The sequence below is a fragment of the Myotis daubentonii genome, chromosome X (genome assembly GCF_963259705.1).
Source record: "Myotis daubentonii chromosome X, mMyoDau2.1, whole genome shotgun sequence".
In the NCBI taxonomy this organism is placed as follows: Eukaryota; Metazoa; Chordata; class Mammalia; order Chiroptera; family Vespertilionidae; genus Myotis; species Myotis daubentonii.
In genome coordinates this window covers 84287500-84311107 of record NC_081861.1, presented here as the reverse complement: position 1 = coordinate 84311107, position 23608 = coordinate 84287500, and the positions used below count along the sequence as shown (strand labels likewise).

General features: G+C 39.1%; 1 protein-coding gene across 1 annotated transcript; it reads right to left on the bottom strand.

The window, feature by feature from the left end:
* Positions 1-1540: 1540 nt before the first annotated feature.
* Positions 1541-23376, bottom strand: LANCL3 (LanC like family member 3). Its single transcript, XM_059678668.1, is given in 5 exon segments — positions 1541-2455; positions 10374-10581; positions 15328-15525; positions 19696-19819; positions 23356-23376. Coding segments are annotated over 5 exon segments (711 nt in total). The 3' UTR covers positions 1541-2295.
* Between the last annotated feature and the right edge of the window lie 232 nt (positions 23377-23608).

Genomic DNA, 23608 nt, shown 5'->3' with positions numbered 1-23608 from the left:
AGATATTTTTAGGCAACAAAGCATTCCCCAACTCCTCCTGAAGTTCATTTATGAATCAAGAATTTGAAAACTACTGAATTAAGTAAATGTTTGAGTGTACATGAGGATATCCTAATATATAAAAACCCTGGGTCTTAACACCAGTAAGGACAGAGGCTGGACCAACCAGAAGTCAGTCCTGCAGTCAGTGCTGGGTTGCCTGGCTGCAGGAGTGGTGCCCCAGCACTGACTGCTGAGGGGGATGTGAATCAGGGCCAGAGAGAGGCCTGAAGAGAGAAGCAGGGACTGATCTGTTGCCTTTGTGGCAGCTTTTGATTAGCACTTGCCTCTCTATTTCACTGCCTGTCTGGCCAGCAGCTGGGCCTCCACAGGGGCTGCTGATCAGCCCCACCTTTCTTATCAGGCCCTGTTGATAGGCCCAGAGACACTGATTGGCATAGAAACTGACCAATCAGAACCAAATGTGGGTGCTGTGAAAGACAAATGGCTGCCTAGGAGGCAGAGCTTCTGACACTGACTGGCATAGAAACTGACCAATCAGAACCAAGTCTAGGTGCTGTGGGGAGCCAGTGGCTGCCTAGGAGGTGGAGCTTTTGATGCTGAGTGGCATAGGAACCAACCAATCAGAACCAAATTGCCAGCAGAGGAGGGCAGTTGGGGGCGAGATCAGGCCGGCAGGGAAAGGCCATTGTGGGGGAGATCAGGCCACCAGGGGAGGGCAGTTGGGGGCAACCAGGCCAGAGGGGGAGGGCATTTAGGGGTGATCAGGCAGGCAGACAGAGGCAGTTAGGATCAACCAGGCAGGCAGGCAGGTGAATATTTAGGAGCCAGTGGTCCCAGATTGCAGCAGTCAGACATCCCCCAAGGGGTCCCCAATTGGAGAGGGTGCAGGCTGAGCTGAGGGACCACCCCCTCCATGCACAAATTTCATGCACCGGGCCTCTAGTATGTACATATTTTACATATGTAAATATTTAGTGACCATTTAATAATTGTAAAATCTTATATGGTATAAAACTTCCTCCTCCACTTAGATATGAAATTGTCAGTGAGCAAGTTCTATGGAAAGTGATAAACCAGTGTTCTGAGTATTGAAGTGACAAATGCTCCTATAGTGTTCTGAAAACAACTATTCATTTGAAGTCATTTTAAAACTTGTATGTCTTTACAGCAGGGTTGAATTCAATATGACAACTTGGATTGGTGGGTATTGTAGACAATTTCCTATGGAAATTATGTCTTGGGAGATAAGGTAATCAGCCAGGGAGTTCACTCATCTCTTAATCTAACAGTATAAAGTTGAGCAACATTCTTTCCACATCACTAGTCCCTATCTCTGCCAGTGCCTGCCTGTTCTAGGGAATACGGTATTCTATCAAAGGCAGAAATTACACTTTTGTAGTGGTTACCCTGAATGAGTGATTTTTATCCTGAGTATATTTTACAGTTCAGCTAATAGCTTCATAAGAATTACATTTAAAATTTATAATAGACATTAACAGCTCACACTTCAAACTGAGAAAAATAGTTGACAGTAACAGTTGCTACAGTATTTGCTAGTCTATGAATTTTACTATTCTAATTGAGCTTTGGGGGAAGTAGGAACCAGGAAAAGATGGTTAAAGAAACTTCAGATTTCAGGGTTTAAGCAAAGTTATGATATGTGCTCAGGACATTGATAAAAAGTAGAGATTCATATGAAAATCTCTCTATTCAGTAAAAAGAATATATTTCAATAAGTAAAAGCATAGGAAAACTAAGTTTCCTTTTTTGTCCTTCAGCAACCTGACACTGCATCCCTCCTAGAAGCTTTCAGCTGGGCAATTACTTTAGTTTTAGATTATTCCCCAACTCCTCCCAATTTTATTTCTAAATTTATGGGTGGAGAGCACCCACAAATAGTCAACTTCTCTCTACAATTGCAAAGATATTGACATTTTATTGCCTTTGTCCACATTTCAGTTTTTTTTTATGTCCTAACTAAAAAATGAATAATTTATTTTTTCCTTTCTCCTCTGATCACTAATTTCATTCCTAGTCTCTGAAATATTGAATTTCTATGGTTTAGAAGAGTTGTAGTGTCCTCATTTTGCAGGTTCTCAGACAGTTCTCCCTTAAGTCTGGTATCATGTTGCCTTCACCTGCCTGCCTTCCTTTCTTTCTTCCCTTCTTCCTGTGGCAATGTTAAGGTTCATGGTTGTGATACCATTGAATGTGGCTTGTGTGGAAACTGCCTTGAGTAGCTCAGGAAATCTCAGGAACCTTCTACAGGGTCACAGTAGGAGATGGATCCTTCTAAACAAAGACGCTGACGAGAGGGAATTCAGCCTGACTGTGTTGCAGCAGATCAATCAGAAAGCACGCCGTCCCAGAGAAGCCTTCATACGAGCTGTATATACTTTCAAGGACGTGAGAACCGGCCTTTAATTTCTCAGTAAATACAAACTCAGCAAACCTAAAAGAAGAAAATATGAAGAGTTTTAACAGTAGTGTTTCCACATAATTGGCTTTGGGTTGCTTCTTCCTCCTCTCTGCTAAGTTAAAATGTTAGCATCATTTTATTTCCAGAATTATATAATATTTTAAGAATGACTGTTCCTTTAAAAAATGAATATGCTGTTTTTCTGCAGGCATATTATTTCTGAGCTAGGTTTCATTTATATGTGACAGAGAGCAGAGACTGTGAAACTATATGCGCAAGATTTTATACAATCTGTGCTTTGGGTAAACAAAGGGATAAGATGAATGAGAATAAGCAAACCACATTTTATAGTCATGACATCAAATAGCAAACTCAGCTATAAGACAAATTGCTTTTAGGACATATGCTTTAAAAATAAATCACTGGCATCTAAACTCTCTATGAAAAAGCTTTATCTATTTACTGGTATTTATCACAAATCCTATTGAAATTATTTAGAATGAGTAACATTTTTAGTAGTTAACAGCATTTAAAGTGCTGTTACCTATGCCATCTTTTTACTGACTTGTTCTCCTTATTCCCATCAACAACAAAAATAACCACCAATTCAGAGGCTGGAGCTCATGGGGTGGTAAGGCTTGACAGCTGATATTGCCATAAAATGTAGATAATTGCTACTGCATAGGGAATCTTATGAAGAGTAATTACTTATTGGATGTTTTTAAGGTTCTTGGAATTATTGATGGCAGATTAAAATAAATCAGCAGGACACTTATTGCAATTCTGTTTAGTGTAAATTTTCTATCAACTGTTTTCCTATATATGCAACAATTTATAAATAAAATTAAAATATTTAAATAGTAGAATAATGATGCCTTCTTATGAGTTAATTAAAATTTGTAATTGTACAATGAAGCTTCATGGTATAGTTTCAAGGAATCTTAGCCTTTTTATGATATGTGCCCAGGATATTGATAAAAAGTAGAGATTCATATGGTATAGCTTCAAGGAATCTTAGCAGGGGATCATTGGATAAGACTCAAAAAAAAGTCTTCCAATACATAAAATAAGACACATAGGACTCCAAGGGGAATTAATTATATTAAAAAGAACAGCAAAATTTTTTTAAATCAAACTTGTAATACAATAATATATGTTTTCTTTATTAACACATTAAACAGTAGCAGAGCTAATAATAATTGTGGACATTTCTAAGTAGTGATGGGAGTGAAATAAATCTCACAATATCAGTAACAAGAGTAATATGATGACATGTGAATATCTGTGACTTCTACTGGTGACAGAGTCACAGCTACTGCTATTTTCCTATGGCTTATTACCTACATTCAGAATTGAAAGAAATGCTACATTTCAGTTTGAGATGTAATACTTTTCTCAAGTAAATTCACAAACCCCAGATTAAGAAGCCCTGCTGTAGTAGAAAGAAGAACTTTGAAGTTGCAATACTCAACTCTGGTAATTTCATGTTATATGACCTTTGGAAAATTTTAAAATCTGACTTTAAAATTATGAAGTTACAGAATTGCATATAATTACCTGTAAAGATTAAAGATACTATATGTTAGGCTCTGAGCATATAGCAAGCATTCAATACATGATAAATTTCATTTTTTCACATAAACACATTATAGCAGAGCATTTGTAAAACAGAGATAAACATTCCACCATACTTTAGAAGAAACCCATAGTTACTTTTGCTTTCTCTTCTTCCAACCTTTCCCCCCTTAGTTTAATTGAGTTATGACATTGATATTAGTGTGTATAAGGTAATATTTGGTATCATATGTTGTTTTACTTAATAATAATCTGATAAACTTTTTGTGCTTTTCAAAATAGTTTCTAAATGATATACAGCAATTTACAAGTGTACTAGCAATGTATGAGAGTAGCAGTTTAATTGTGTATAGTGTGTTATCATATTAAAGTAAAAATGATTGTTTCCACACAATCTACACAATGGTGCAGAATTCAAAATAGCAAATTCCTTTTTAAAAAACATATATATATTTATTGATTTTTTTACAGAGAGGAAGGGAGAGGGATAGAGAGTTAGAAACATCAATGAGAGAGAAACGTCGATCAGCTGCTTCCTGCACACTCCCCACTGGGGATGTGCCTGCAACCAAGGTACATGCCCTTGACTGGAATTGAACCTGGGACCCTTCAGTCTGCAGGCTGACGCTCTATCCACTGAGCCAAACCAGTTAAGGCTAGCAAACTCCTTTTACTAAAAAATTCTGTCAAAACACAAGTCAGAATGGTAATATAAAACTAAAAAAATACAGACACTGATATCATGATATATCACAACCTGATGATTATGACTAAAACTAAACTCAGAGGAAAATTCATTGATCTGAGTTTTTAATTAGAAAGATGGAAAAGATGGAATTCTGGTTAATATTTTTTTAAACTATTGGAAATAACAAATTAAAGGAAAGGAACACTAGAAAGTCAAAACATAGGCAGGAAATAGTGAATTGGAATGCAAAAGAGAAAAACAAAAATAATTAATAAACAAAACCAAAGCCAGTTCTTTGAAAGCATGAACAACATAGACAAAATGCTGGTGTGTCTGACCAAAAAGGAAAAGGATTAGGAATTCAAAGGGGGCATATAAGCAATGATATGGAAGATTTAAAATATCATAGAACTATACTGTTAGAGCCTTACCTCAAATATTTGAAAATCTATATAAACTAGATGTTTCTATAGTAATATATTTACTTCCAAAAATTAATTTAAGAAGAGATAGTAAACCTGAAAAAATAAATATTCATAGAAGAGACAGTAAAGGTTGTTAACTATTTTTCTGTGACCATCAATTCCAACTGTAGGTTAAGAGTAATAGGTGATGACCAAGTAATAATTATTCCAGAGAGGTACATATTGTTTGACATTATTGTCTCAGGAACTGCCAAAATGAAAGAAGTCTCCCCATTTTGGGCCACACCATATTTAACTTTGAATTATAATAAAGTGGAAATTTTAGTATTCTGTGCAATTAAATGCAATGTCCACATAATATTCAGGTATTACCTGAAAATTTTCATTCTATGACTGTGAGAAATTTAAGTTGTCTAAAGGCGCCTAGACTCCAGAACCTTATAACTAAGACTCAGTAAGCTAGAACTGGTCTGCCAGAAAAATAAAGGGTTGTTCTGACTTTTTAAATGGGCTTTTTAGGGCTTGACAACCTCTGATGAAATTTATCCCAAAGGTCATATAGCATTAACCTAGATAAGATCCAAAATGACTGTCTTTTTCTACATTTGGGAAATTAAGGGTAAGGCTGCAACCTGAACAGATTAGGGAGCCATGAGTAAAAGTATGTTAACAGAATTCCTAAACAATGGAGCTTCAAACAGAGGACTTACATAGGTTAGTATTTTTTCTTCAGTGCATATACACGAATATCATAAAGGGTATTTTATGTTTAACACTGACTATTAGATAAGTTGGCTTAGGAAGGCCTCTCAGAGAAAATTACTTTTGAGTGAAGTTCTGAATGAAGTGAGGGTGCTGGAAGATATATGTAAAAAGTGAGCATTACAGGTAGAATGAACCAAATTTCAAAGGCCTTGAGGTAGATTGTACCTGGCATCCTAACAAAATCACAAGGAAGCTACTATGGTGGAAACAACCAAGAAGAAGAGTAAATAGGGGATGATATCAGGGAGGCAAATCCTTTAGGGCATTTTGCTCAGAGGATAGACTTTGGCTTTTACTCTGAGTCAAACGGGAAGCCACTGAGTTATTATGAATAGAGGCATGTCATAATCTGACATAAATATACATTATAAGAAGCGAATTTAAAAGATCATGGTGAAACAGAAAAGCATTCCTAATTAAATCAGTATAAAGGCAAGGCTGTTTACTATCCCTCTTATTACTGAACACTGTTTAGAAGACTCTGACCCATGCAATAAGAAATTTTTATAAAAAGAGTATATAAATGAGAAAGGAAGTAACAAAATTTTAATTATTTGCAGATAATATGAGTGTCTATTTAGAAAACCCAGTGAAATATAATGTAAATCTTATAGAAAATGTAGTTCAGTAAGGTGGGCAGATATATCATTATATTTATCAAAACTAAGGTAGTTATAAGATGAAATGCAGAAGGAGAACCAAGATGGCGGCATAGGTTAACGCCGGAGTTTGCTGCTTTGAACAACTACTTCAAAAGTGAAACTAAAAGACTGAACGGACATCACGCAGAACCACAGGAACGCTGGCTGAGTGGAAGTCCTACAACTAGGAGGAAAGAGAAATGCATACAGACACTCAGAGGAGGCGCAGTGCTGAGGTCAAATTCTGAGGTGCGGAGTGTGCGGAGCGGGCTGGCGGCGGAGGGTGCGGTTGGCGTTTTCAATCAGGAGGGAGTCGCAGACTCTGAGCTCCAGATACAGGCGAGTCTTTAGGTACCCAGACTCAAACGGGAGAAGTGGGACTGTCTGGCTTCGGTCAGAGCGAGTGCAGCTTTCTCTCCCAGCTTTGCAGCAGGTGCTGGAACTCAGAGAGGCAGGGCCCCTGGGGACAGGACTGAGAGCCGCCATAACTGCTCTCTCCGGCCCTCGCTGTTGATCCTGTTCGACCCGCCCTGCCCAAGCCCTGCACAGAGGCATTTGGCGGATAGCCTCAGGCAAAGGCTAGATTAGCACCTCCCTAGAGGACAGAAGTTCTCTCACTGCTGACACAGCTGATTCTCATAGCCACTTGGCCTGGAGGTCAAACCCTCCCTAGTATTAGCTACAACAATCAAGGTTTAACTATAAGACTGCAAACAAAGACCACTAGGGGGTGCACCAAGGAAGCATAACAAAATGCGGAGACAAAGAAACAGGACAAAATTGTCAATGGAAGATATAGAGTTCAGAACCACACTTTTAAGGTCTCTCAAGAACTGTTTAGAAGCCGCTGATAAACTTAATGAGATCTACAAGAAAACTAATGAGACCCTCGATGTTATGTTGGGGAACCAACTAGAAATTAAGCATACACGGACTGAAATAACGAATATTATACAGACTCCCGACAGCAGACCAGAGGAGCGCAAGAATCAAGTCAATGATTTGAAATGCGAGGAAGCAAAAAACACCCAACCGGAAAAGCAAAATGAAAAAAGAATCCAAAAATGCGAGGATAGTGTAAGGAGCCTCTGGGACAGCTTCAAGCATACCAACATCAGAATTATAGGGGTGCCAGAAGATGAGAGAGAGCAAGATATTGAAAACCTATTTAAAGAAATAATGACAGAAAACTTCCCCCACCTGGTGAAAGAAATGGACTTACAGGTCCAAGAAGCGCGGAGAACCCCAAACAAAAGGAATCCAAAGAGGACCACACCAAGACACATCATAATTAAAATGCCAAGAGCAAAAGATAAAGAGAGAATCTTAAAAACAGCAAGAGAAAGAAACTCAGTTACCTACAAGGGAATACCCATACGACTGTCAGCTGATTTCTCAACAGAAACTTTGCAGGCCAGAAGGGAGTGGCAAGAAATATTCAAAGTGATGAATACCAAGAACCTACAACCAAGATTACTTTATCCAGCAAAGCTATCATTCAGAATTGAAGGTCAGATAAAGAGCTTCACAGATAAGGAAAAGCTAAAGGAGTTCATCACCACCAAACCAGGATTATATGAAATGCTGAAAGGTATCCTTTAAGAAGAGGAAGAGGAAGAAAAAGGTAAAGATACAAATTATGAACAACAAACATGCATCTATCAACAAGTGAATCTAAGAATCAAGTGAATAAATAATCGGATGAACAGAATGAACTGGTGATTATAATAGAATCAGGGACATAGAAAGGGAATGGACTGACTATTCTTGGGGGGGAAAGGGGTGTGGGAGATGTGGGAAGAGACTGGACAAAAATCGTGCACCTATGGATGAGGACAGTGGGTGGGGAGTGAGGGCGGAGGGTGGGGCGGGAACTGGGAGGAGGGGAGATATGGGGGGGAAAAAGAGGAACAAATGTAATAATCTGAACAATAAAGATTTAATTTAAAAAAAAAGATGAAATGCAGATTTATATGAAAGAAATGCCTTTTAGATTGCTAAACTGCAATAATATGTGTGTTTTTAAAAGCTTTCATAAATACCAGTAATAAATGACATGAAAATATAGTAGAGAAAAAGATTCCCATCACAAACCTGGAAATAAAACACTAGGAATAAAATTAACAAGACATGCATATAAGCCAAACCAATGGAAATGGACAACAGGGGGAGGCGAGGATGGGAGTTTAATGGGGGGGGGTGTCGGATGAGGACACATTTGTAATACCTTAACTAATAAAGAATTAAAAAAACTAACAAGAAATAGACATGATCGTCATAAGATCAAAACTTTACCAAATGACATTTTTAAAAATTGAAATAAACAGACAATATACCAGATTCCTGGATGGAAAAAGTCAGTATTCTAATGTTAATTCTCACTAAAGTAACCTATTAATTAATTGAAATTCCAATTAAATTGTCATAGGATTTATTTTAACTAGAAAAATTGATTCTAAAATACAATTGGAAGAATGAGAGACTAGCTAAGAAAAATTAGAAACAAATGAATGATAAAATATAGAAAGTCCAGAAACAAACCCATATATCAATGTAAATTAATATTTTCCCCCTTTTTGTAATTTTAGAGTGGGAAAGGTCTTTTTAAGAAAAATCTAAAATCCAAAAATCTTGTAACTTCGACAACTATGACAAGAAAAATACTTAAAATTTTGGTTTGGTGAAAGACCATGAACTAAATTGAAAGATAAATACAAAGTAGGAAAGTATTGACAGAGTATATTGACAAAGAGTTACAATCTTCAATATAAACATCATAATAGGAAAAATGGGCAAAGATGGGCTAGAAATAAAATGGGTCTAATGACTTCACTTCTAAAATTTCTCGTGCAAGTAATGCTTGCAAAAAAAAAGAAAAAAAGAAAGAAAGAAAAAGAAAATTAAATGCTTGCACAAGTGCATAGAAATGTATGTACTGGATATTTGGGACAATTTAGTTTGTATTAGTGAAGACTGAACATACACAAATGTCCACTACTTAAAGGTTGTTTAAATTAATCATGGTACATCCATAGTTAGTAATTATATAGTCATTAAAATTATGAGATAGACCTATACAAACTGAAAAGGTATCCCTTAAAATTGTTTATTTAAAACATAGATTGCAAACAGTATAAAAAATACTGTTATACATTTATTAAGAGTGCATAGTTGATATATTATTTTTACATTTTTTAAACTTTATAACTACTAGAGGCCCGGTGCACAAAAATTTGTGCACTGGCAGGGGAGGGGGGGGTGTCCCTCAGCCCCACTTGTGCCCTCTTACAGTCTGGGACCCCTCAGGAGATAACCACCTGCTGGCTTAGACCCGCTCCCCGGGTGACAGATGGCAGGCCCAATCCCCCAGTGCCTAACCCACCTCCCCCGGTCGCGCACATGGCAGGGCCGATCCGGGGGTTGGGGCGCTGCCCCGGGTCAGGTCACACATGGGAAGGCCGGGCGGGCCAGGGGATTGCTGCTGTCCTGCCCAGCCGCCACTGGTTGGGTCGCACATGGGACACCTGGATGGCAGCTGGGCAGGCTGGCCGATTGCTGCTGCACCGTCCAGCCGCCCCAGGTCAGGTCGCACATGGATGCCCGCTGCCCCGGGTCACAGATAGCAGGCCCGGATGGGGACAGGGCAGGCGGGATGGCGCTGTCCTGCCCTGCCTGCAGTATTCAAATTAGCTGCCATCTTTGTTGGCAGTTAATTTGCATATCATGCTGATTAGCCAATGGGAGGTGTAGCGAAGGTATAGTCAATTACCATGTTTGTCTATTATTAGATAGGATTACCTACTCAGAATGTTAGTTAGATTAACATCTGCAAAAAATACATGTGAAGAATGGCTGACCTTTGGGCTCGGTAGATGTATTTAGAGTTTCCTGTGAGCCGATAAAGCAACAGGAAGACATAGGCACTGCCAGCTACACCGTGGCAAATTCTTGGCACCTTCTTTAGCAGGCCCTTCTGCTATGTGAGTTCCCCACACCAGATACATGTGTCCAGGTACTGTGGTTTCTTGGAAACCTGATAAGCTTTGGCAAACAGATAGGCAATTCCTGTGAAAACATCCAAGACATTGGAGGTTACTTTCAGGATTTAATACTATAGAGCAAAACTCAACTGTAAAAGGCTCACAAATCACCAGTGTATTGGTAAAATATCCATTCTATTCTTGTAGGTCTGAGATGGGGCCTGAGGTACTGCATTTCTAACAAGTGTACTGCTGGAGACCACATTTTGAATAGCAAGGCTATAGAATTTCCTATAAGGGAGTCTTATTTTACCTGTGAAATTTATTTTAAGTTATTTGAATTATATTGTGGTATTAATCCCTGAAGAAACAACAACAATTACATAGATTGATAAAAATTCATAATTTATAAATATTTAATAATGCATACTCTGGTAAGTATTATGCATATTTGGCTATTTGGAATGGCTAAATGTTTATAGTTTGCCCATTCTTCTCCTCCCCCAAGGTTCAGAATCAGTAATGTTAAAATACTTATAACTATACACCTTTTAAGAGCAAAACTGGGAGTCCTGCCAAAAATAATAATGATCCCAAATGACTTAGCCAAGACTTCTACTGCAGCTATGAAATTAGTTCTTCCTAACTTGATTGTTCCAAGGCAAGACTTCTCAACAGAGGCAATCTCAATTACACAGGCAGGAACAGAAACAAGAGAAGTGACAACTATTAATAGAAACATTTCCCTCAAGTTTTTGGTGCTCATATTCATAGAGAAGATTAGTAACCCAAGATCACTCTCTCTCTCCTGCATGGCCTACCTTATTCTTATATAAAGTAGAAAAGAATGGAAGTATTTAACTAACTCATCAAGATTATTTCTCCCTTTCATTTTCTTTCACTGGGCTCTTTACGATTCTGCAGAAATAGGATTACTGTGTAGAAAACTGGTAGCAATATATAAAGAATTCCTGTCTCTAGAAACTCAAATTCTGCCTGATAGAGGTTGGGTTGACTTTCCTCAGCCTTTGTGGAAGCAGCAAGTTTTGCATCTACTAAGCAAATTCATGTCAGCATTCCTAATGGTCTATAAATATATTTGCTTTTTGGATTTTCCTTTGAACCAGTTGTAACACCTTTCTAGTTGCCTTATATTAACGAGCAAATAAAATCATTCATGTGTTTATATTTGTCTGAGACTCATGACTTTATTCTCTTTTAAAACTATCCTTTAACACTTTCTATGATTAACACTTACATAACAGGCTCTCTTCAGCTAATGCTTTCCAATCAACCACTAAAAATGGTCATCTATAGAACTGTTCTTCAGTTTTAGGAACAAAGTGTCTCCCACCAACTAAAGGATGATTTTAAAAGAAATGAACTTATTTAGTTATATATACAGGGTGTCCCAAAATATATATACACACTTCAACAGCTGATAGCTCAATCTTGAAAATGAAATGTATTTTAATAAAAACTGCCCTTACAATTATTCAAAGTGTGTGTGTACACATTTTGGGGAACACCCTATATATTCATTCACTGTATCTGTTCATTTGAAAGTGTTCATTGATTATCTACTGTATGCATAGCATGGCTGGCTTCATGGGAATGTAACCTGTACAGTCTCACAAGGATCTGATGCTGTGTTTAATGCTCTGCTGTTGCCATCTTGAAATTCTTAATAGTTTTTAAAATCATTTTCAAATTATGTAGCAAGTCCTGGCCCTGGGTGTTACAAAATAAGTGCTAAACATGACTCTTGCCCTTCAGGAAGGCAATGTCTAGAAAGGGAGGGAAAATTATATACATGTGACTAACACATAATAGGAAATGTAGTTCATTATGGTTTTGGAGAATAAAATGAATGGTACTGTCAATTATACTAGAGGGACTGGAAAAGTGCAAGTTCCCTGAGGGAGACAGTCAAGTGAAGTAGGTTTTTCTTCAGGACTTTGTAGGATGCATAGGAAATTCCAGGCTCAAGGTTAGGGAGAGAGAGCTTTTTAGGTATCAAGATCAGCAAGGGCAAAGATTCAGAGCCTGGACAAACAAGCTACATGAAGACCAGTTGAGCAGTATTCTAACCAACAGGACAGAGGGTTGGAAGGATAGACTGGGTTCACATTAAGAATGGTTTTACAAATCAAATTAGGCATTTGGACTGTATTCTGTGGGCAACAGGAAACCAACCAGTGGAAGTTTTTTGGTTGGGGATTGGATGCTTTTTATTTTTAATGATGTGATTAGTATTATAGACAAAATGGCCCACACTGGTGTCAGGAGATACCTAAAGAAGGGCAATGGGGTAGCTATGAACTAATCATGTTGGCAGAAAGATGGCAAAGAGGCTAATGAAAGAGACAGCTCACAGGATTTGGTAGCTGTTTAGATATTCATTGAATACCTACTATATGCCAGGCACAGTAGTAGATGCCAAGGTTTTAAAAAGCCTCTGCCTTCATAGTGTATACCACCTAACTAGAGGCATTAATTAGGCTATGTGAAGGGGAAAATTAGACTATGTTGAAGCACACAGGAAGGCTCCTAACCCACACCTGCAGGTATGAAAGGCCCATGAGGGGGAGTGGCACCATCTATCCTGAGTACCAAAGGTTGAGGAGAAATTAGCCAGGTGAATTGAAGGCCCTTGGTGCTCTGCTGGATCTCCTTGACCTTGACAGCAGGTGCACCCATCTCCCAGTTGCTATGAGCTGGCTGCTAACAAAGTTCACAGCTTCCCTCTTCTTGGAAGATTTGCCCTCAGCCAAATGGGAGGCTAGGCTATGTGCCCACCCCTGAGAAGATTTCAGCCAGTGACTGACACAGGGGTACAAAAGCTTAGCCTTAAGACAAAAGACAAACCAATTCCGTGGTGTAATCTGTGCCTCTTAGCTTCCCCTCAAAATCCAGGTGAAGCTAGTCTCCAGATGAGACATAGAAAGCCCTTTGTGACCCAGCTCCCTACTCTGTTCTCCTGCTATTTTTCCTCTATTCCCTACTTAATGCTTTCCACTTTGGTAAAACTAAACTATTCATAGTTACCCTTCCTTCACTATATGGTCTCATGCCCCTGACTGACTTTTTTAAAAACAATTTTTCCACCTTTCTTGGCCTGGTCAACTTATCTCAGGCATCACCTCCTTCAGGAAGCATCCTCTGAACTTGGAGAAATACCAGAAATCACTTCTCTTAGCTCCCATCACTCCCTATACAAACCTTAGCACTTATACAGTATCATATTAAAATTTTCTGTGAGCATATCTGCCTCACCTAGTGCAAACTTCCCAAAGGCAGGACCTCTTTCTTGTTCAATTTTGCTCCCCTAATTTGTAACACATGGCAATGGGTTCACAAATGTCTACTGACCCTGTAATGTCTCATTTCTCATCCCAACACAGTCCAACACTGAGTGAAGATGAGAGATGTGAAAGGAAGAAGTGCTGAGATGGTCCAATTACTATACCAGGCCATTAATCCCAGACAGCTAATAGGTATTGATCCTATGGTTCTGGCAAGAGAGAAATATCCTCTTCCTGCAGTTTGGGTCATGGAATGGTACATGGAAGGAACGTTGGAACTCTTCTAAATCTATTGTCTCCTAACCAGACCTAATGAAATCCACAATAAGACTGATTAGTCTAAAAGGAAGGAATGTTGGATTTCTTTGATTTTTATGGGAATTGTGACATTTCATCATGGGAATGCTAAGGTGCAGTGGTAATAAAAAAAAATCCTGAGTTAGCAACAATATATGCCTTTGCCAAAGACAATTAGAGGAGTGAATTATTAGTTAAGAACTATGATTTTAGAGATTAGATATTTGAATACATACAATTTAGCACAGCCTTGTGAGAGCCAGACTTGGCATATACAGTTTCAACATACTGGGAATCACCAGGCAGGTCCATCCTGGGATCAATAATTTCATGCAGTCAGGTATTGCATTGCATTACAAAGCTTAGTGACAGCAACATCTGTACTGCACAAGCCCTTCTTGTTCTCAATTCAAAGTTACCTACCCAGGTGTCCTTGTGGAATTATTTTTTAAAATAGCCACACCTGTGTTTCACACAGAGGGAAGGAAATGCCCTGTCAGTATTACCACAGGGATGATGTAACATAATGCAATATAGAGTTTATTTTAGCCACAGCATTTGTTTTAATGGTTTTAAAATGACTTTTGTCCTTTATTCCAGAATCATTAAGGCTATGACGAAGTCATATGAATATTCCTGCTATACTTTATTGCATTTAGTGAGAAAAAGTATGCGCCACATTGTCCTGTGATAGAGGACTGGATAAAGGAGATGTGGTACATACACACAATGGAATACTACTCAGCCATAAGAAAGGATGAAATGGCACCATTTGCAACAACATGGATGGACCTTGAGAACATTATGCTAAGTGAAGTAAGTCAGACAGAAAAAGCTAAGAACCATATGATTTCACTCATATGTGCAACATAAATCTGAAACTTATGAACATAAACAGAAGAGTGGTGGTTGCCAGAGAGAAGAGAGTGGGGGGAGAAGGGAGTCCTAATATGAAGTTACAGGAGAAGATTTGACTTTGGGTGGTGGGTACATGGTGCAATATACAGATCTTGTAACATAAAAATTGACACATGGAACCTATATGTTCATGTTGACCAATGTCAGCCCAATCAATTTAATAAATACCATTTAAAAAATTTCATATTGACCTTTTTATCTCATGTAGTAATGAAATAAGATGAGAAGTAACCTCACTTTTCAGAAAATACATCTGTCTTTATCTAAGCTTGATGAAAGGCATTGTTTTCAGATAATAATGAGTGTGAGACCTGGGGCGCCATGGCACCAGTGTACCAGCTTGTTCTCTCTCTCAATGGCCTCACCAAGCTCAGGTGGCCAGTTGCGGTTCTGCTCCTGCTCCGTGAGGAAGTCCACACTCTGGCATACAAGCTCCTGATCTGAGGGCTTGATGTGCTCATGGTAAGAAAGAAGCATCTGGAGAATGGATGATAGGCCATGAGTTGCTCCTATATTGACAAACAAAGCATAATTAATACACACAGTTTAATTTAGTGTAAAGACAATCATCTATATATATAAAAGCATAAGCAACCGGCCGACTGGTCAACTGGCCAATGGCTAGTAGCTATGATGTGCACTGACCACCAGGGGGCAGATGCTCAACACAGGAGCAGAAACTACAGCCTTGGAAACATGTAACAGAGGGATGAATCTCAGAGGGAAGGGAGGAGGGGAGAAGGCAGAAAGATATTAACCAAAGATCTTATAAGCAGCCCTACCCCGTTTGGCTCAGTGGGTACAGCGTCAGCCTGCAGACTCAAGGGTCCCAGGTTCGATTCCGGTCAAGGGCATGTACCTTGGTTGCGGGCACATCCCCAGTAGGGAGTGTGCAGGAGGCAGCTGATTGATGTTTCTCTCTCATTGATGTTCCTAACTCTCTATCCCTCTCCCTTCTTCTCTGTAAAAAAACTCAATAAAAATATATTTAAAAAAATTTTTTTTAAAAAAGATCTTATATGCATACTAGAGGCCCGGTGCCATGCACTGGTGGGGTCCCTTGGCCTGGCCTGTAGGGATTGGGCCTAAACCTGCTCTCTGACATCCCCCGAGGGGTTCCTGATTGTGAGAGGGCACAGGCCAGGCTGAGGGACCCCACCGGTGCATGAATTCGTGCACCAGGCCTCTAGTAGTAAAAATAAAAGGAATGGCAAATTACTTCCAAGCACACATAGTGATATAATAGTTGAGTTGTCAAAAAACTAGGCTTCCGATAAAAGATGGGTTAAAGCAGGGGTCAGCAAACTATAGCTTGTAGGCCAAATCTGGCTCACTGCCTGTTTTTGTAAATAAAGTTATTTTTTAACTTTTTAAAAATTAATATTCACCCAAAGATATTTTTTCCATTTCATTTTATAGAGAGTAGAAGGGAAGGGTAGAGACAGAGAGAAACATCGATGTGAGAGAGACACATTGATTGGCTGCCTTCCACTCATGCCTGGACTGGGGTCAGGGATAGAGTCTGCAACAAAGGTATGGCCCATGACCAGAATCAAACCCATGACCCTTCTTCAGTCTAAGGGCCAATGCTCTAACCACTTAGCAAACTGACTAGAGCTGTAAATAAAGTTTTATTTTTTTATTGATTAAGTTATTACATATGTGTCCTTATCCCCATGTTACCCTCTATTCCCCCCACTCATGCCCTCACCCCCCTGTTGTCCGTGCCCATTGGTTAGGCCTATATGCTTGTATATAAGTCCTTTGGTTGATCTCTCCCCTTTACCCCCATCCTCCCCTACCTTCCCTCCGAGGGCCAACAGTCCGATCGATGCCCCTCCGTCTCTGGATCTGTTCTTGTTCATCAGTTTATGTTGTTCATTATATTCCACAAATGAGTGAGATCATGTTGTATTTATCCTTCTCTGACTGGCTTATTTCACTTAGCATAATGCTCTCCAGTTCCATCCATGCTGTTGCATATGGTAAGAACTCCTTTTTTACTGCAGCGTAGTATTCCATTGTGTAGATGTACCACAGTTTTTTAATCCATTCATCTACTGATGGGCACAATCTTAGCTATGGTGAATTGTGCTGCTATGAACATAGGGGTGCATATATCCTTTCTAATTGGTGTTTCAAGTTTTTCGGGGTATATTCCTAGAAGTGAAATCACTGGGTCAAATGGGAGCTCCATTTTTAGTTTTTTTGAGGAAACTCCATACTGTTCTCCACAGTGGCTGCACCAGTCTGCATTCCCATCAGCAGTGCAGAAGGGTTCCTTTTTCTCCACATCCTCGCCAGCACTTGTAGTTTGTTGATTTGTTGATGATAGCCATTCTGATAGGTGTGAGATGGTACCGCATTGTTGTTTTGATTTGCATCTCTAGGATGATTAGTGACTTTGAGCATGTTTTCATATGTCTCTTGGCCTTCCTTCTGTCTTCTTTTGAAAAGTTTCTATTTAGGTCCATTGCCCATTTTTGATTGGGTTATTTATCTTCCTTTTGTTTAGTTGTATGAGTTCCCTGTAAATGTTGGAGATTAAACCTTTATCAGTGATAACGTTGGCAAATATGTTCTCCCATGCAGTGGTCTCTCTTGTTGTTTTGTTGATGGTTTCTTTTGCTGTTCATAGCTTATTATTTTGATGTAGTCCCATTTGTTTATTTTCTCTTTAGTTTTCATTGCTCAAGTAAAGTTTTATTGAAACACACCATGCTCATTCATTGATCTATTGTCTATGGCAGCTTTTGTGCTACAATGGCGGAGTTGTATTTGTGAAAGAGACCATAGGGCCCAAAAAGCCTAAAATATGTATTATTTATTCTTTAAAAAAACAGCTCAGCCTTACCTGGTTTGGACTGTGGATAGAGTGTTGCCCGAGGACTGAGGATTCCTGGGTCCGATTCCAGTCCAGGACACTTTCCTTGGTTGTAGGCTTGATCTCTGGCCCTGCAACCAATCGATGTGTCTCTCTCACATACATATTTCTCTCTGTGTCTCTCCCCCTCCTTTCCACTCTCTCTAAAAATCAATGGTAAAATATCCTTAGATGAATATTAACAAAATAATAAATAAATAAATAAATAAATAAATAAATAAATAAATAAATAAATAAAACAAAAGTTTAGTAATCAACCCATTTTAGAGAAAATATTTTTAAATTGTAATTAACATATTGATAGCTTTTATGAACATGCTCTTAAAGTGCTTGCAAATAATTTGTTCTTGGTATCCTAAACATTCATTCATTCACTCATTTATTATTCATTAAAAACATAATAATTAATTACCATGGCAGCCCAGGTCTCATACTCATTATTATCTGAATTGCTACTATGTGCCAGATATTGTTTAGTGGCTGAATGAATATAGATCAGTGAACAAAACAGACTAAATCCCTTCTTTATTGATCAAAGTAGGGAGTTGGTGGATGAATATCCCAGCTTTGGCTGGGACAATTCTGATGCATGTTCTATAAAATCTCTAAGAATCCCCAGTGGCATTGAGCCTCAGTTAGCCACACTTTCTCATTACTACATATTCACTTAACTTATTTGTCTACCCTGTCTTACTGTCTCATTCTTCTACCAACACTTTCTCTGATCACTTCCCAATTAAACCATTTACATCTTGTCTCAAGGTCTGATTCTAAGGAAAGTTAGACAGGAACTTAAAGATTCTTTTAGAAAACTCTCAGAGAACTGCTGATCTATAAGCTCCTTGTTTATCAGTCATTTATTCATTCATTTGGGTACCCTCATTTTGTACAAGCTCTTGGTAAAGGTCCAGAGATCAAAAGATAAGCGAAAGGCCTTATCCTGTAGGTGCACAGAGCCCATTAAGGCAGTTGGACAGGTAAGCCACTAATTATACAGTCTAATGTGATAAGGGCTCCAATAGAAATGTGGCAGGGTAATGTGATATGAGCCAATTTTGTTTCAGAGCAAAACCTCAACTGGTGAACATTTCTCTAGAGAGGGTTCAATAAATCCATTTCCCCAAAGCACAAAGTTTCTCAACAGATCTAATGATGTTTGAATAGAGTCTTGAAGTCTGGGTATAAGTATTACAGATAGATGAAGGGGTTAGAGGAAGTCAGACATTCTAGGCAAAAGAAGCAGTCACAAAGGTTAAGACATGAGAACATTTTGCTTATAGTAGATTATGCTGGACAGAACCAGCAAGGGGGGAGAGATAAAGTCTGAGTTTGGAGAAGGAGACAAGTGATCTACAAAGAGCCTTCCAAGTCATGCTCAGGAGTAAGGAGAGTAACTAATTTTCAGTTACCTGCCCCATAGCTCAAAAGTCACCATTATTATTCAGCAGTCTTTTATTAATCAACTAATATTAAAACTTGAGAATGTTAATGGCTGAATCCTATTTCCCTGTGCAGAGGCACTATTTGCAATAGGTGTGTGAACTATTCACAAACTCAGCAAACTTAGGCCAATGAACGCACAATTTAGAATAAGGAAAGTAATTGTTAAAATAGCTATGTTTGCATCAGGTAGACTGTGGAAACAAATATTAAATTGATTACTATTTGTTTTTAATGACATTTTAATATATTTCTACTTAAATGAGTAATGATGAGCTATCTCAAAAACAGATCTTCCAGTATTTAGTCAATGCTGATATTAGAGACTCCATCTTTTGCCAGCACCTTGACTCACCCAAGTATTCAGATCCATAGTAAGAATACATCAGAGGGAATGGTTTCCTCTTTTTCATGGCATATTGCTTTCCGGAATCAAGAATTGCTTGGCAAATTGATTTGATCTGTGCTGGAGTCAGCACCTGTGTAAGGAAATCAAGAAGCAAAAGTCAAATCGGGATCTTTTTTCTTTAGACACTGGATTCTCTTGCTTAAAAATCAATGAACATATCCCCCAAATATCTTTTCCTAGGTGTATATAAGCTTTGCCAATCATAACTTTTTTTTTTAACCACTGATTCTCTCCTTGTCATTTATCTACCCTCTTCAGAAAATTTGTTCAGAAAAGAACAAAGACTGGTCCTAATCAATTGTGCTTTTACTCCTGGTGCATGGTGCAGGTCTGGTCCAGACAATGGGCCTTCAATTTGTGTCATTTAGACAGTGCTCATAAAGCCACAATTCTATGATAAGCTGCTGTATGACAGACTCACTTGTGGCCTTTGGCATTCCTGAATGAAACCAAAGTCCAATAAGTACCAAAGCAAAATAACTTTTAATATCAAAATGGTTCTGAATCGATTATAGCTAAAATGCAATGACTTGCAGTTGTTATTATTTTATTCAATCGAACCACATTTTTAGGGCTATAGAGATTAAAATGTTCTTAAGCCTACAAAGCACCAGTGAGTTTATTAGGATTACTAGAGGCCCAATGCATGAAATTCATGCAAGGGTAGGCCTTCCTTCCCTGCTGCCGGCTTCACAGCTTCGTGGCCCTGTCCCTCGCTCACACCCACTTTGGCCTGGTGCTGCCCTCATCCACCACCACACACCACTGGTTCTGTGATTCCACGGAGCCCCCGCAATTGATCGCCCTGTAGAGTGTGGCCTGGGCCTCCCTCTTTGGGGCAATCGGAGCCTCCCAATTGATCGCCCTGCTGGCTGGTGGCTTGGGCCTTCCTCTGTGGGGTGATCATGGGGCAATGGCGCCCCTCCCCCCGCCCCCGCGACCAATTGCATCGTACTCGCCTTGGCTGACCTGGCGCCAGTGTGTGTCATAATGTGGTCATCTGGAACGTCGTTCTGCTATTTGGCCATTTGGTTGATTTGCATATTATGCTTTTTAATTATAGATACTCAGGTTTGCAATGTTTTCTGTCTCCCACTCTTCCTCTGGGCACATCAGATGCTCCCTTTAGCACAATCCTGTATCACCAAAACTCTTTGATGTAGTACTTACCACCTGGTGTATTATATCTCTCTACTAAACAATCAGTTATTTGAGGGCAAAGATTATGGCATCTCATCATTTTGGTATCCTTGTTTCCTAACACAGAAACTGAGAAGGGTCTTTGGTGACTGATGAGTAAGTGCCATGTTTAGTGGCATGAAAGGCAGAACCCTCCCTCCCCTCTTTCCTTTATTCCCTCTATAACCTCACCAGTCCATCCCTCTTTCCTTTCCTTCCACAATTATTTCTTAAATCAGTACTATATGGCAGGAAAGCCTACTCTAGATGCTGGAGATACAACAGTGAACAAAATAGACAAGACCTCAGCTTTCATAAAGTCAATCTTTCCAAAAGGCAGACCTGCATAAGAAAAGTACCAGTCAGAGTACACACACACACACACACACACACACACACACACACACTACCTAAATTTTAAAGTTTGGCCTTGGCCTGATTGATTGAATCTGGGATCAAGGAAAAAAAAGTGTCTTGGATTTTTTACCTCTCTCCTAAGACATCAAATTTTATTTTCCTACCTGCTTTCTGCCATTTGACTCACTAATTCCTTTTGAAATGAAATATTAATGACTTCTTAATTCATAACTTTCTCCTCTGATTTACCCAACATTAGAAGGGTAAAATATAATCTAGGTTTGGGCATACTGAAATCTAGTATTTAATTTGGAAAAGTTATTACATAAAGTGAAAGCTGTTCATTAATTAATTCTGCCAATTAACATTTACTGAGCTACTATTCCAGTAAGGCCTCATGCTAGGTATTGTGGGGGAAATTCTAGAAAGCCTAGGACATATTTTTTCCTTACAGGGAACATACTAATCAGCACTGGAGAGAAAAAATAGAGCAATTAAAGTTCATGAGCCTAGGGATGGAGAGAAACAGTAATGCAGAGTATAGCATGCAGACAATGAAGCACTACTCAGCTTGACTAGAATTTTACTGTCTGCTTGGTTTCCAACTGGCTGCTCAGAAACAATTTTGTTGTGGTTTTCATTACTTAAATTTTCCTTTTATTAGCTACAAATTTTATCTCTTGGCTTTACTCCTCCTTTCTGCCAAAAATTCCCAAACACCCTACCTTCCCATGCATTCCTAGTATCATTTCAGGATTCAATCTCACAACTTTTCTTAGCTGAAAAACAAAATTTCTCCTAAATTATTTCCTACTCTGCATCTTTTCAATTTACTACTAAAATTTTCCATTTGCTATTAAAAACATCTTACTCTTTAGGCCTTTATCAGTACCAACTGATCTTAGGTTTAGTCTTACTCAATATCTGGCATCACCAGTCTCATATCAACCTCTCCATCCTGGCTCACTCACAGAACCTGCTAAACCCTGAAGGATATAAACTTAATAGGAGTCTAACCTGGTCATATCCCATATTTTCCTGGGAATATATCTGGCTGTTCAACTGAACTTTGGTCCTATCTGCCAATATTAGTCTTAAAACCATGTGAAAGAGGGAGTTTTTGTGATAGGAAAAGGTCACTGAATTTTTGGGGTATGTTCTCATTTGAATTACTAAAATTCTCCCCATTTGACTCCTGTGCCAATAATTGAAAACTGGCTTATTCGTTTCTCAGTTGAACATTTATTCATCTTTCTCTCTCTGTGTGTTCACCTGCTTGTTTTCAACTCAGAAAACAAAATTGACTTACATTATATGTGGTACAGTCTCCTGCTCTTCCCATTCCTAATCCACAGCTCAGAATAGAGAATGAGTTTATATTTCAAAACCTCCCCAATCATGCATCGTTACTGGGTGTTTTCCTCTTATCTCTCTGAAACACTGTGAAAAACAAAGAGAATGGTGCTTGTTCAGCATGATAAAACTTTATCTCTGGGAACAGACAAGGCCTACCCTTGAGGTTACTGGTCAGTAAATAAAAAGAGCGAAAATAGTGCTCATTAAATGTGTGTGAGGGGAACATTGAGGAAGAGAGTGCTCTACTCTCCCAAACAAGAAAACAATAAAAAAGAAAGGAGATGAAATGAGAGGGGAGGGGCCTGCTCTTGTTCTCTCATTTGTCTGCTTTGCCAGACACTCCTCCATTCCCTGCTCCCAGCATATAGAATCACGCGTGAGCACACACAGTTTATCTCCAAGAAGATGGCCTCTGTGTGTTTGAAACAATCTGAGGCGCTAGGAATGAGGAAATGTGAATGCCAGTGGGGAAAAAGTGACTGGGGATGGCAGAGAGGGGCTCCCTGCTCATAAGCCTTTCTCCAAACAAACCCAAATCCCCTTTCCTGAATGTGGAGCACTTAAGGCCTATGCATGTGTTGATATCTTAGATGGATTTGGTTTTTTAAATAAAAAAATTAATATATATTTTTATTGTTTATAGTATTAGAAATGTCTCCCATTTACCCCCCTTTACTCCACCCTCCCAGTCCCTATCCCCTCTCAGCTCCTTACCACACTATTGCTTGTGTCCATGAGCTATGCATATCTATACTAATAAAAGCCTAGGTGGCCCTTGCACTCTCGTGCAATACCCTCACATCATCACAAGATGACCCACCCCCACATCATCATAAGATGGCTGCCACAAGATGGCCAGCAGAGGAGTGGGTGATCAGAGCAGCAGGGAAGGGCAGTTGGGGGTGATTGGGCCAGCAGGGGAGGGCAGTTAGGGTGACCAGGCCGGCAGGGGAGCAGTTAGGGGGCA